General features: G+C 36.5%; 1 protein-coding gene across 1 annotated transcript in view; it reads right to left on the bottom strand.

Moving 5' to 3' along the window:
* Positions 1 to 15,292, bottom strand: part of NUP188 (nucleoporin 188) — a 41,980-nt gene that overhangs the window by 18,602 nt on the left and 8,086 nt on the right. The window contains exons 3-15 of the mRNA XM_074362356.1: positions 14,974 to 15,047; positions 12,287 to 12,371; positions 11,629 to 11,709; positions 11,093 to 11,137; positions 10,249 to 10,341; positions 9,987 to 10,106; positions 7,616 to 7,827; positions 6,759 to 6,873; positions 6,063 to 6,263; positions 5,080 to 5,169; positions 2,914 to 2,979; positions 1,816 to 1,935; positions 1,143 to 1,269 (exon numbers count right to left, since the gene is read on the bottom strand). Of these exons, the coding sequence (XP_074218457.1) occupies positions 1,143 to 1,269; positions 1,816 to 1,935; positions 2,914 to 2,979; positions 5,080 to 5,169; positions 6,063 to 6,263; positions 6,759 to 6,873; positions 7,616 to 7,827; positions 9,987 to 10,106; positions 10,249 to 10,341; positions 11,093 to 11,137; positions 11,629 to 11,709; positions 12,287 to 12,371; positions 14,974 to 15,047 (1,429 nt within the window). The remainder of the gene's footprint in view (positions 1 to 1,142; positions 1,270 to 1,815; positions 1,936 to 2,913; positions 2,980 to 5,079; positions 5,170 to 6,062; positions 6,264 to 6,758; positions 6,874 to 7,615; positions 7,828 to 9,986; positions 10,107 to 10,248; positions 10,342 to 11,092; positions 11,138 to 11,628; positions 11,710 to 12,286; positions 12,372 to 14,973; positions 15,048 to 15,292) is intronic.

The following is a 15,292-nucleotide window of genomic DNA, read 5'->3' as shown; positions in this document are numbered from 1 at the left end:
AAGAATGAAGTGGTCACTCTTACACACTGCCAGTAGGAAATGAAATTGCATCAAGCTTTTTCTAGAACTTAATTTGACACTATCCATTTAAGACTTTTTAATTATTATTTTTTGTAATTGTGGTAAAATATACATAAAATTTACCATTTTAACCATTTTTAAGTGTACAGACCAGTGGCATTAAGTACATTCACATTGTTGTGCAACCATCACTACCATCTACCCGAAGAACTGTTTTCATCTTGCAAAACTGAAATTCTGAACCCATTAACCAGTAATTCCCCTCTCCCTATCCCTCGGCCCCTGTCAAGCACTGTTCTACTTTCTGTCTCTGTAAATCTGACTACTCAAAGTACTTAATATGAGTGGAATCATATAATATTTGTCCTTTTGTGACTTACTTCATTTAGCATCATGTCTTCAAGGTTCACCCATGTTACAGCATATGTCAGAATTCCTTTTCTTTTTAAGACTCAATAATATTTCACATTTTGGCTCTTAGGAAGACTTAGTGTCTCACCTATATATACCACATTTTGTTTATCCATTTCATCTGTCAGTAGACATGTATTTAAAATTTTTATTGTGTATACCCTTGTACCCAACAATCCCACTTTGGGGAGTCTATGTACCAAAAATAAAAGTACCAGTGTATGTCCCCAGTGCAGTATAGTCTGTAGTGGCAAAAACCTAACATAACCTAAACATCCTTTAGAAGGGGAAAGATAAAAAATATGGAACATCAAGAATAATTATGTAGTTACTAAAAAGAATGAGTAAGATCCACATATAATGAAATCAAACTGCAGAATGAATTTGTGAGAGAATACAGAAATGTGTGAGAGGACACACACCAAACTCTTCACACTGATTATCTGATGAAGGCAGGTCTGAAGAGAGATCAACTTTAAAAAAATGTATCTCTGCACTGTTTCCCTTGTTATAATGACCGTGCATTATTTTTGAAGTAAAACAGTCTAATGATGCAAAAACTGAGTAACTAATAATTTATTAACAAATCAACAAGCAGAGTGGAGAGGAGAAGGACCTGCTTTAAAGGCACCTTGTGTATTCAAACAGCAGTGAGGTCTGCATAGAGACCGTGGAAAAGAAGCTACTGAACCAGGGTCTGTCTCTCTTACCAAGAGGGTAAAGGAGTTTGGGTGTCTGCCTCCGCCAGAGAGTTCCATCTTCATGGGAGATCACATCATGGGGCTTGTGCTTATAAAGTTCATTGTAGAAAGACATCTTATCCAAGAAGCTATATACCTGCCAACATGCAGAGAAAAAACCCAGCCACACATTTACCAAGGGGACCTCTAAGAGACCCCTTACCTGCTTTTCTGCTCTTTTAGCCAGACTGTGTATGTGCTGACTCTCAAACTTCTCATAAACCCGTAACTGTGACTCTCCTTAGAATGGCCTCTGCTCTCCTTGTCAAATCCTCACCGCTCTTTAACACCCAACTCAAGGCCCCCCTCGCTCCACAGAGAGTTGCCTCTCTTGAACAGTATGATCTTTACCAATGACATTAATTATATATCACCTTGCTTATTACATACTTCTTGTATCTTTCATTTTCCTCCAAATAAATATTAAGGAACTTAACATTCTGTCTTATTCTCACAATACCTACAATAGATACTTAATAAAAAATTTTTATTTAATTTTATAGAATTGAGGCACTGTCTCTGGGATTTTTCATTCAACTTGAGACTAATTCTTGCCATGGTAGTGGAATTTCAATGCAGAAAGCAAAAAGGGTTCCTGAAAAACAGCTCCCACTTTATCTAAGCATCTAACTGAACCACCTACCTTCTTGGCAGTAGACTTCCCTGATACAAGGGCTCGCAGCAATTGCAGGAGTGGGGAGAGGAGATGGGGAAACATTCCACATACACTGTCCAGAATGATTCCAAGACCAGAGGTTGGCTCCTATGGTGGAAGGGAAAAAGTTACTGACCTTCACATCATCCACGAATTAACACATCTCTGAACTGTCCAGCAAGAGTAAGAAAATATAAAATTAATCCTTTCCTTTAGGCAGACATTATTCACCTCTAGTAATTTAAGACTTCCATGTTTCCACTGAAAAAGGCTATCAACAACTGAGTCAGGACCTGACGGGAGACCGCTGCCTCCAGGGACCTCTGCCCGGCTGCCCACTCCAGAGGAAGACCACACTGTCCACTGTGCAGGGCCTGTTCCCACTAATGCAAAAAGCACCCCACAATACATCAGCAGCTAGACACCACACATGAGCAACACATCCTCAATCTGATTATCGTTTCCTACCAGCTTCTCCTGGAACACTGATTCTGTAAGACTGGATAGTATCTCAGGAAAAAGAGGATACAATATACCAGCAAATCAATCAGGCCACAGTTCAAAGGACAACAGATTTATTCATCAACTGGATCTAGAGGCTTGAGGCTGTTATCAATGCTAAGACTAAGTCCTGGTGAGAAACTGCTCTCTCCAAAGCCAAATTCTGACTCTAACCTGTCACAATACTCTGAAAATTCATGACATAGTCACAATCCCCTAAGAGTACATTCAGGAGTTACAGCACCACTGGTGCCTGAGACTCTCAATGTAAAAAGACTTAGTGGGTAGGATAGATAACTCACTGGTTAATAATGTGGACTCAAGACTCATGTCAGACAGAACTCGATCTTGATCTTATCTGTCTAGCTGTCATGAGCTCGGGCAAGTTGAGTCACTTCACATCTCTGAGCATCACCTTTCCTCATATGCAAAATGATGATGATAACAATACTATCCAATTCACAGATTTCTGTGTAGATACTATGAGAAAATAGATCTAAAAGCTTAGGGTAAGACCCATCACAAAGTAAGTGTTCTCTTCTGCTACACAGAATATCATAGCAGAACTCCCTCTGACATACTTACTGTTCCCCAGAATAGTTCTGGAAGAGAAGGGTCTGCCAGGACTTCACATGCTGTGTCGATTACATCCTGTTGGGGGAGGGGGAAAAAAATGGCTTATTTTCCCTAGCTGAACCAATCGTTTTTTTTCTAACTGTATTCTGTTAAAAGAAATATCAATAATACCTTCATCTAGTATGTCAGGAAAACTCTGGGATTAAAAAGTAAGGGATGTAATCTTAATCTGTTGTCTGATGTTAGGCAAATTAACCTTTCTGAACTTCAAAATCTTTTTCAGTAAAATGGTGAAAACACTATCTCCTTCACAGTGTTGTCGTAAGGATTAAATGAGATAACGTATGGGGAAATGAACTGCAAATTTTAAAATGTCCTGTAAATGCGAGGCACTAGGCTCAGCTAAACTGTGTTTGTAGAGGGCAAGAATAATGCCTTTTTAAGTTTTCATCCTCAGCACCTGGCACAGAGTTTGGCACACACACACTGGGAATTAATGAGGGCATGTGAAATGATTTTTTTTTTTAATTCCAAGTACTAGGACACCTGTAACCCCAATATGTTAATATCAATCCTCTAGGGGTATAGTAGGATCCAAATACAACCAGAATTTTGGCAAAGGACACAAAGCTTCTTCTATGTGCCCCTAGAGCTTTAGAAATTGAGTCTTTCACTTAACACCAATTTCTTTTCTCTCCAATGATAAATATCCATCTTCATCAACTTCATCAATTTCTTTAATTTCTAAAATAAGTCATTAATCATTAAAAATGAATACAATGACTTATTTATAAAGAACTCCTCAAATGCCATTTCCCACTGAAAGGAACCAGGGCTCCTTGGAGAAAAGGCAGATTCTAAGTCTGGGACAAGAATCTTTTAAGATAATCCTGAAAGATTCTGTCATATCAAAAAGCAATAGAGCTATCAAAATATGTTAGTGTAAAACCAATTCAGAAAGTAACCTCAAAAAGCTCTTACTGGCCAAAGATGGGGCAATCCGAGTATAAGAATAACTGCAATGGATTAAAACACAGCTAATATGTTTAAATCCATGATTTCACAACGCTATGTAAAAAAATTTTAAAAACCTCACTAGCCAACTTGGTGGAGGATGCTAGGAAAAAGTGGTAAATACAGGAAAAGAAGCATATACAGTACTCTATACCAGAGTATTAAACAGTTAATGAGAGCAAATTTCTTTTTTTAATTGAGACATAACTGACATGTAACATTTTATTAGTTAAGTCAAGGGCACAAGATGATTTGATACTTGTATATATTACGAAACAAATCTTTTTAATAGCAGTGTTCCAACCGATAAACAAAAAAGGAAAGACAGAGTTAGAACAGTGCCACTTAGTAACCCCTAAAGAATTCATAGATTAAACAATGATGTGGCTTGTGGCTACCATCATGGACAACACAGCTATAGGCTAAAAGAAATCTGACAGACTTATCAACCAATAATGTGTGGATCTTGTTTGTTCATATCCTGATACAAACAAACTTATGACAAATTTATGATGTTTAGAAATTTGCACCCTAACTTGATTATTTGAAGATATGTTTTTTTTTTCAGATGTGATAATGGTTGTGAAGCTTTACTGAAATATTCGTATTAACTAAATGATGTCTGGGATTTGCTTCAAAATAATCAAGGAAGGAAGGGGCAGAAATGAATAAGATCAGCTGTGAGCTGATAACCTGGAAACTGGTGATGGGATCATGAGGGTTCCTTATACAATTTTGTCTCCTTTGGTATAACTTTGAAATATTTCATTTAAAAAATATTGCAGAATATTTATCAGCACCCACAGATGTTTGGGACAGATGCACTACAGAGTTAAAAAATGCAGTTACCAAACAGTTACCAAACATTGTGATTCCATTTCTAGAGAATTATATTTTTATATTTGGAAGGGAACACATCGAAATGTTAACAGAGGATATACTGTGTAGTGGGATTACACTTTTCTCTTTTCATTAGCACTTTCTATTTTTTATTTATCATTCTATGCATCATTTTTATAATACAACAAATGAAAAACAGCAATAAACAAATTATACTTGAAGTATATGGGTCTGTATTACATCAGCTCTGAAGAAGTATCTTAGGGAGATGGTTGCAAAGCTAGGCAGTGTAGACAGTCTCAACGATAGCCAGACACTGACCTGCTGATTGCCCAGTGTGTGCAGCTCCAGCGAGGTCAGAACAAAAGAAAGGAGTCCGTACACACACATGCACGCAGTGCTGGTGGTACACTGTAACGACAAAGGAGTCAGTGGGTAATGCTGAGTAACACCACTCTTCTCTAGATTTTATATGATTCCATTGTATTAATATAGTTTCGGTAAACAAATGGGAAGGGAACCTGAGTCTTCATAATTTTCTTAATTTAGTCCCAAGATCAGGAAGACAAAGGGAGAAAAGAGAAAGCAGGACCCACAAACACTACAACATAGTCAAGAAAAAAAATCAAAAGGGAACCATCATCAAAATGATCAAAGTTTTCATGGGGAAGAAAACCACATGCAGCCTCTGAAAAGGACAGAGTCGATGCTGGTACGAATGATGCGGCTGCCTGAACTGTCACCAATATACATCAACCAGTGCCCACAAGCTGGCTGAGTGAGGTTTCATTTCAGCACGTCAAAACAAGCTGATTAAACTGTGCCATTCAAACTAAGCCCCAATACAACACTCCAGAGAATTTCTAATTCATCCTGCTACAGTTGAATAAGGACCACCCGCAAAAGATTTCTCCAGTCAGTATACCAAAGCTATCTTCTAAGAGATACACCATAGTGGCATGGTGCATCTGCCACTGCCAGTCAGACACGGTAGGTGCAAACAGTATCCACCACTAACTGCTAATAACTATTCCTGTGGGTAAATTCTATCTTCTTCAGTCTCAATTTCCTAATGTGTAAAACAGGATGATAATCCCTAGTGCACAGAAGCATTGCAAATAACATACTGCACAAAGTCCTGAGCACAACGTCTGTCACAGTAAATGCTCTATAAAGGTTAGTTTAAAAATTATCATTATCCACATCACTTACAATTATTATTACTATTACCATGATTCATTAATGAGCTCCTGCCCTGCTCTTTGCCCACTCTCATGCTCAAACACCAGTAGCCCAAGCCTCACATCATTTCCCCCACTGGCCAGTGAGCGGAGTAATCGGGTCAAGTACTGAAATACGTTCAGCTGGATGGCTGTGCCCCCTATCTTCCGAACAACACTGCTTGTCTCTTCTGGATTCAGGGTGTGACGGAGGAGAGCCCAGGCCAAAAGCACTGGGGCATGATGTGGAATGTCCCCAAAGGTCAACATCAAACGGTCCATATCCTAATGAAAAGAGGAAAGATCTGTGTCACTTAACAGAAAGGGTCACGACCCTTCCAAAAGATCCCTCATCATGCTTAATAAGTCTTCCATTCACCCACAGTGGCCCCCCTCTCCCATTCTGACATTTTACTCTTTTCCAAACCCCCCACCACCTCATTAATGGACTCTTCAATTATTCTTTCCTTAACTCACAATTTATTTCTTCTGATTTTAAATAGTATTAATCTAAGATTACAAAATACATGTTCAAATGGAGACTCGAAAATTTCCCCCGATGCTTCTAGAACTTTCCTGGATCTCTCCTCATTTTCTTTCTGACCATCCCATCTTAATGTTCTTCCCCTTTGCTCTTCTTTCACAGGCTCCATAAAGACAGACAACTCCCAAGGTTCTGTCCTGAGGCCTTTTTTGTCCTTATCTCCCTGAGGGACTCTCCTCATTTTCACAGATTCAACTATCATCATCTGAATAGATAAGAGGCTGTTCCAAGTTCACCTGACAGATAAGCCCATCCTGCGCAAACTGGTGCAGTTCTCTTCTGTCATCCAAAGCACACTTATGCAAGGACTCAATATCCATGCCTTCCACCAGGATAAGGGCACTAAAGTAGCTAGAAAGAAAAACAACACCATGGTGTCACATATGCTACTCTGAACCTCAATGGGGAATAAGGTGACATGTAAGACACTTTAGTGTCAAAAAATTCACTGAGTTATTTTACATTCTTTTTTCATACTAAGACTTCTAAATCTTGTACGTTTTTACAATTCCAGCACATCTCGATTTGACCAGCTATAATTTAAGTGCTTGGTAATCTTCTGTAGCTTGTGCCTACCAAATCGTAGATCTAGTACCAAAGGTTTCTATAGACACCAATTACATCTGACCTAGATAAACTGTCTCACTGGTCAAGTGTGTATCTTTGTTCACAGAGGAAATAGGCCTCAAAATGTGGATATACTCACTGCTATAAAATTCAAAGTCTACCAACTATGACCTCAAAGAGGACAGGGAACACACCTGCCTTATTTATCATTGTCTTCTGAACATTTGCACAGTGCCTGGTCTACAATAGCTGCTCAACAGATTTTTTTGTAGAACAAAAGGATGAACCCCTTAGATGAAAACAATAAGAACAGAATGCAATACTTATTTGGAGAGAAGGTGTCCCTCTAAATCCAAGTCTTTACTCCCTGTATGACCTGGAACGTGGTAGTACATCCATTTATTTCCCCACTTACTAAGTGAAAAGTACACCTACCCCCCTTCCCCTCACCCATTCACAGGACCACCACAGTATCAATGCTGTAAATACTGTACAAGTTCTAAGACCTCAATTCGTTCAGACTTACCCAATCCGATCCACAAAAGGATCCATGGTCTCATCCACCAGGTGCCTATTAGTCTGCCTGCTACCAAATCCTTGCTCTTTAAACATCTTGGTTAATACCAGTAAGTCACTAGGTGCCATCTCAAAGTATGCATAATAAAGGAAAATAATTTCCAGCAGCATGGACTGCTCCCGAAGGCACTGAACAAACCAGCGAGACACCTGGCGCTCAGTCTGCAAGACCAATGAATAAAAATGGGAGAAAAATAAAGTCAGATTTTTAAACACATTTAAATTTTTATTTTGATTAGGCAATACATATATAAAAATAAGGTTAAAAAATAAGCCTCCCTCCCTACAACTCCTATTGCTCAGTCAACCAAACCTCTTCCCAGAGGCAACCACTGTTAAAAGATTTTTGTTTTTCCTTCCAGTAATATGCCGTATACATTCATTCACTCATACTAGTGGTTGCTGGGGGCTGGGGTCACAGACCACAAACTTTCTGGGTAGACGTAAGTGTTCTGTATCTTGATCATGCAGCATATAACTACATACAACTGCCAAAACTCAAGCTGTACATTTAAAATGAGTGAACTTTTCTGGATATAAATTATACCTGAATAAAGCTGGTGGATGCTATAGATTTGTCATTTACACAAATCACTTCTTGTAAGTATGAATGGATTTATAGGTAGGATAAACTCTTAAAGTGGAATTACTAGGTCAAGAAATATGTGCTTTTTAATTTTTAGATATTATCATAATATTTTCCATTAAAAGTATGAGTTTATACAGCAAAATATGTGCCCATTATCCCATCCCTTGGGTAAGAGTGTTGTTACGTGAATATATTCATTCCATTTGCCTGTTTTCCTGTTGGGTTTTGTTTATTGCTTTATAGGAGCTCTTTCTATTTTAAGAAACTTTTGGGCTATGAGTTTGTCTTTTTACTTTGCTTACAGCACTATTTTTGGTTTTTTGCCTTGTAAAAATTTTTGATCTGATGTTGCTGGGTTTTATCATTTTTTTTCCTTTTATGTCTTCAGAGTTTTAAAGTCTTTCCAGGGGAGAGGGTATAGCACAGGGGTAGAGTATGTGCTTAGCATGCATGAGGTCCTGGGTTCAATCCCCAGAACCTCCATTAAAAAGAAACTAACAAACAAACAAACCTAATTACTACCCTCACCAAGAAAAAAAGTGAAAAAAAAAAAAAGGAGACAAAAGTAAAATGGCAAAATATTTTTTTTTGAAAGTCTTCTCCACTCCGAAAAAAATAAAAATAAAATCACCTCCCAAGTTTTCTTCTAGTATGTTTATAGTTGACTCTTTTAAATTTAAATCACTGATCTCTCTCTGACTTTCTTCTGGTAGAAGGAATGACATGGAGATACAGTTTGATTTTTCTCCAGATGGCTACCCAGTAGTTCTAACACCATGAACTGACTAACCTAGCATTTCCCCACTGACCTGAAATGCCATCTTTATCATACACTAACTCCTGATCAGCGTTTGGTATGCAGCTAGACTTCCTATTCTGTGCTGTTCATCAGTCTGTTTATTCATGTACCAATGCCATGCTTTAAATTACTGTAGTCTTATCAACTAATAAAGCTAATTTTCCTTTTTCAAAAGCTTCCTGGCTACTCTTATTTTTTCAAACCAGTTTTGTCTAGTTCTAAAATAAAAGACAAAAGAAATAACTTGTTAGTATTTTTTCTAGGATCACACTAGATTTACAGATTAAAATAAGAAGTACTGACACTTTTATGGTACTGAGTCTCTCTATTCAAGAATGTGGCTTGTCTTTCCATTTGGTTATGACTTCTTTTTACAGTTTTAGCATTTTAAAGTTCCCTTCATTTAGATTTTGGATTGCCATAAGCTTATTCCTGAGAAATTTATGTTTTTGATGCTATTGTAAGTGGGCCCTTTTCGTCTATTAAATATTTTAAATAGCTACTGTCTGTATTTTTCTTGAATTGTTTTAATAAACATGTATTATTTTCAAAACAAAAAGGTCATGCTCCAATCTAAATGCAGATTGGTTTAAGACTCATATAAAACAATTAAACTAGTGTCACACATTTAATAGATAATGATAATAAAGAAGGTAAAATCTTAGATTTAGAGTTCCATTAACCACTGAGAACATATTAGGTAAGAACAAAAAGTAAATTAACTGGATAGACAAAGTCAAAGGGAAAGGTCCAAATTAAGTACTATTAGTTAAAGTCAATGTTTTGATCCATATGACATGTTTAAACTTTTCTAAAGAATAATCATTTATATATAAAAGTTTTAAGTTAATAAGTGAATGAATAATTTAACCTGTAGCTCTATGAGTAAGGATATACAATTCTGAGTTACAGAAGGGGCCAATAACCACATACCATGAGGTTTCCATGTGTCTCCCATGTTGGTGCTTCAGTTTTATAAAGCTCTTCAAACTGCTGTCTGTATTTTATAACTAGCTCCTTCTCCAATTTATCAACACAGTCTGCATATTCAACCTTAAAAAAAAAAAATTCCGAAACACAGTAACTTATACCTAAAGAAAAGGTAGATATTTAAAAGAACACAAATATAAATAAATTATTTAAAACGGTTGAAATTTACAGGGTAAAGAGAACCAAGAGGACTAAATGGGCTTACCCTATAGGGGTGTCTTTCATCTTGGAAATAAGTGAGAAGGTGCAAGACACAACGAAGAATACAGGTTCTTTCTTCATAGTAATAATCTGCAATCTGGGAAGAACCCAAAGATTCAAAATCAGTTACCTCTGCACAGAAGATACTCAATTTTAAATTTACAGATAAAGAGATCACTTAAAGGTGTGGATGGAAAAGTCTCATCTATATAAGCAATCACAGAAATGAAGACACAGTATTTGGCCTCAAAAAAGCAAAAGACCTTCAGGAACTAGGATTCAAGTAAAATACTACAAGAGAAAATGAATTATTTAATAATATAAACAAGTTTTCTAGCATGATTTCTCAGTTGGGAATTGAAGTAACACACAGTGCTACAAACTGATAGCCTAAATATATGAAAGCAAATACAAAAATGCCACTAGTATATGTCCTAATTGCTTGCAACTGATGTACTTAGTTCTCACTAAGTACCAAATAGGAAACTACTTCATACGACACAATCAAATTCCATGATCCTAAGTGAGAAGGTTACTTCGAAGGTTGGAGAGAGATAAAGAAATAAAAAAATACAAGTTAATCCTATTGCATTTAGACCTAGAGAAAAAATATCCATGAACCACTTCTCACCCCCAGTTGCTGAAGAATCTCTTTTGAAAAAATATTTCAGTTGGGTCCAGCAGATAAAAGCCTCTTGTTTCACAAATGAGTTAATAAGAAGCTTCTTCATTAAGACCTCAATGCTTACTCAACAAAAAAGGCAAAGGCAGCAATGCTCAGGAGAACAAGGTCAAGAAGCTGTTGTCCAATTTTACATCAAAGAATGGAAACGGTGACTAGTACTGACCTTCAGGATTAAGGCCTGGCTCTGCCTCTCATCTTGCAGTACCGTCTGAAGAAAAAGAGAACAGTCAAGAAGCCATCTTATAAGCAAAATCAATTAGTGAAGAAAAGGTAAACATCTTCACCGTACCCTTCAAGATTATAATTGCCCATTCATTTCTGGATACATTTTTCGCCTAAATATATCCAACTGTGTGCTTAAATCCCAGCTCCCCTCCTCTGGTCTCAATTTCTCATATGTAAAATGAGGGGCCGGATAGGCAAGATGTTGTCTCAGGTTCTTTTCAGCTCTGATATCCTGAGGTTCTATGATTAACATGTCAATCTTTGACCTCTCCACCCCTCCAAGTCTGAGGACAGACCTCAGCTTAAGCAGATGTGTTTTTTTTTTTTTTTTTAAGTCTTACAAAGCCTTTCCTGAGAATAGCTGTATCTGATCACCTATCTGTTGCAGAGAACTGGTATCAAAACCCTAAATTATCTAAAACCAACAAAGAAAAGGATAAACCCAGGAGAAGGGAGTTGGATACAGCTACAGACCTTTAGTAAGTCCCGAGTACCTCTGTAATCCTCTTGAAGGTAACACTGGAGTAACTGCACACTCTGTTCTTCATCAAGACCCTGAAAACAGAAGTCATAAGGGAGGGAACAGCCACCTCAGCTTAGAAACCACACATAGCATGTAAAGCAATCTAAAGATTTGTCCTCTGGAATGAACGAAGAGCTTGAATTAAAAAAAAAAAAATTCTTTTGGATTCCATACAACGTAACAATTTTAACCCAAACAGGAAAAAAAAGGAGTAGCCACTGATATGTAATTTACATGCCAACTGAATTTACATGTCAGAAACAACTGTGCTTATTCACCAAGCACATTAATAAAGCAACAGGCATGATCTGGATTTCCAAAAATTAAAAGGAAACAGCTACATAAATAGATACAACCTAGTCAACTTAAAGAACACCATAAGTATGCTGAAGAAAACTCTGTATGTATGTAGTAAACGGGTCAGGCAACTTGACTTGTGGCTTTTACCAAGAAGAGCTACAACTTGGGCATTTCTGAAACACAATATGCTCAATTTAATCTCCCAAACTGAAATAAACCAAATTTTCATTAACAATCACTAACAATAAAACCATGCATATCCATCCATCCTGCAGGTAATAAACTGAGCAAGTGTTCATTTTTACTCACCAAAAACTTGCTGATTCTTAAACCCAGTTCCTTCAGTGGTGAAGCTACATCTTTACTAGCTTTCACTCTTTCAGCTGAATTTGGACTATGAAAAGAACAGTGAATCATTTCCTCATTCTCAATGATCCTCTAGGGGTTTAAAATAAAAATACTTAAAGATATTTTTACTACAGACCTTTTTCTGTCCTTTAAGTGCCTATAAAATACATACACACACAAAAGTTCATCTCTACAGACTTTTTAACACAAAACTATTTATGTCTAAGTAATAAATATAGTATATGTCTGTTACAAACTACAGTTATAACTATATTATTTGTAGATATATTGAATTACATTCATTATTTTTGATCCTTACAACTATCTTGGAAGGTAAACATTACTATGCCCACTTTACAAATGAAATTAACAACACTTAGAAAGAATAAATAACTTACCAAAAACCCCACAGCTAACAACAAGTTGAAGTGAAATTTAAAACCAGATCTGTTAGTACATATACATATATTACCTAGCTCTGCCCACTGGGAAAGCCTAAATGTTACGACATCCCAGTAGCAGGGAGTACACCCAGCACCCAGATCTTGATTTCTAACATCATTCTCTAATAAAAGGTACCAGAATTCCTTGGAGAAATGGCTGATGCTAGAGCTGAGGTGGGGAAAATACTAGATGAGCCTGGAGCATCCTGTAATGCCAGAAAGTAAGAAAATGCTCAGAAAACAAAAGGATAGCAGCCTATCAAAAAGACACAGAAACCAACCTGAAAGAACTCCCACTGGCCAAAGCTGGAACAAGGTATAAACAAAGCATAAAATAAATGAGACCATAATGATCTAAATAAAGGAATGAATAAATAAATATATGTAAATAAATGGGAAAGAAAGGAAAAAAATCTTTCTATAGAAGAAGTCTCAGTAATATACATAGATGCTACCTGCCAGAGAAGGTAGAGTTTAATTCCACTACATCCCTAAACTGAAAAGTGGGCTATACTTAGTGACTTCACTTTCAAAAAACAGAGTAGGGAAAAGGAAAAAATTTACTTTACAGAGGAGAAACTTGGCAAATGCTGCTCTACCCAAGTGAGCAAGGTTATAAAGTCACCAGTGATTTCATATGGATAATATGTATCCTCTGCTCTGATGTAATAAGAATGGCACTTCACTTTTGCATATTCTTTCCAAAAACCCACAACCTCAATCTAATAATGAAAAAAAAAAAATCAGATGATTCCAAATTGAGGGCATTCTACTACAAAATAATTGACCAGTCTTCTTCAACACTGTTTAAGGTCATGAAAATCAAGGAAAGACTGAGATACTGTAACAGCTAAGAGCTAAGGAGACATGATAATTAAATGTAAATGTTACCCTGGGTTGAATCCTGGAACAGAAAGAGGACATTAAAAAGAATTTTTTTTAATTAAAAAAAAATTAAATTTAAATTAAGCCTGCAGTTAAAAAAAAAAAATCTGTCAGACTTTAAATCCCAAGCTACTATAAAAGGAAATTTTATCTTAAAAAAAAAAAAAAACTCACACCACTAATGCCCATTCTATGAACTAGAGCATGTTGTTGTTGGATTTTTTTTTTTTTAAGAGAGACTTTCACATTTTACAGAAAATCCACAACACAAAGGCTAGTATAAGGTTAAACAGTAAGTTTTGAAAGAGGCAACACAGAATGATGATTAAGAACATAGACACTAGAGTAAAACTGCTAGGTTTGAATCCTGGTTCTACCACTTACTAGCTGTGTGACCTTGGGCAACTTACTCAACCTCTTTGTGCCTCAGTTTCCCCATCTGTAAAATGGAAACAACAATAATAAAAATGTCCAAATGTGGTAATACAGTGATTATCTTCCTTTTAAAGTCCCTGTATTTTAGATACATGGTGAAGTATTTACATATAAAATAAGTATCTAGGAGTTACTTCAAAATAATTATGGGGGAAGAGTTACTAGATGATCAAAAAAAGAAAGTTCTTCACTAATCTAAGAGAATGAAGATGGAGGGGAAGATGCAATAAAATCAACAGATGTTCAGAAGTAGAAGGGAAATGAGAGCAGTCTGGGAACTACGATACACAGTAGAATGAGATCTGGACTAGGAATTAAGATACAAGAGTCTCATCCTACAAGATGTATTCTCTTCTTTTTAAACCACTTTGTATTTTATTATCGTTGTTTTCCACTGCCCAACAAAAAAATCTATATATTCAAACAAAGAATAAAAACAGTACCTATCTCAAAGTGTTGTTGTGAGGATTAAATAATTTACAGTAAGTCTAGTGCTTAGAACAGCTGGTACCTAGTGAACAACACGTGTCAGCTGCTGTTACCACTGTTCACTGCTATATCCTAGCTTTTGGTGCTGACAGTTTCTCACACAAACGTGACAGACTGAAATAAATATTAGGAACATCAGTTGAGTATTTAACAAGTCCTCATCCCCAGACGCTAGGGTTATATAATGGATTCAACAAAACTGTATTTTTAGAAGGGATCTCCTCTTCCTTCAACACGTAGAAAAAATGTGCCCTACTCTTTTTCACTGGTAACCAAACTGTATACTCTCTGATCAACCTAACCCAGCAATATCATGAAATCCTACACAAGGATGGTTTCATCTATGCCAGGTTCCTCAGGGGAATTACTCAAACGAGACCCATGGAATAGCCATACCTGGGAGGTTTATAGTAAGAAAGCCCTTCTAACAGACGCTGCCAATGTTTATTCAGCTCTGCCTCAATCTGATTCTGAAAAAGAATAAGGAAATTATACAAATGCAATTTTAATCAGATTCTAGGATCACATTGAGGATTACATATTCCTTCGAGTCGTTTTAACATGTATTTTCCTCACAGTTGAAATAATTTTGAATATAGAATTGTGTAGCCTCCTTTTCTTTGTTTAACATTCTAACATAATGACTTAACCTTATTATGAAAATTTTGATAAATATCCTTTCTAGTGGTTGCATAATATTTTATCAAGTGGCTAG

This window comes from Camelus bactrianus, chromosome 4 (assembly GCF_048773025.1).
Source record: "Camelus bactrianus isolate YW-2024 breed Bactrian camel chromosome 4, ASM4877302v1, whole genome shotgun sequence".
NCBI lineage: Eukaryota > Metazoa > Chordata > Mammalia > Artiodactyla > Camelidae > Camelus > Camelus bactrianus.
Note: the sequence above shows the minus strand (reverse complement) of the source record. Positions and strands in the feature narration are given on the sequence as shown.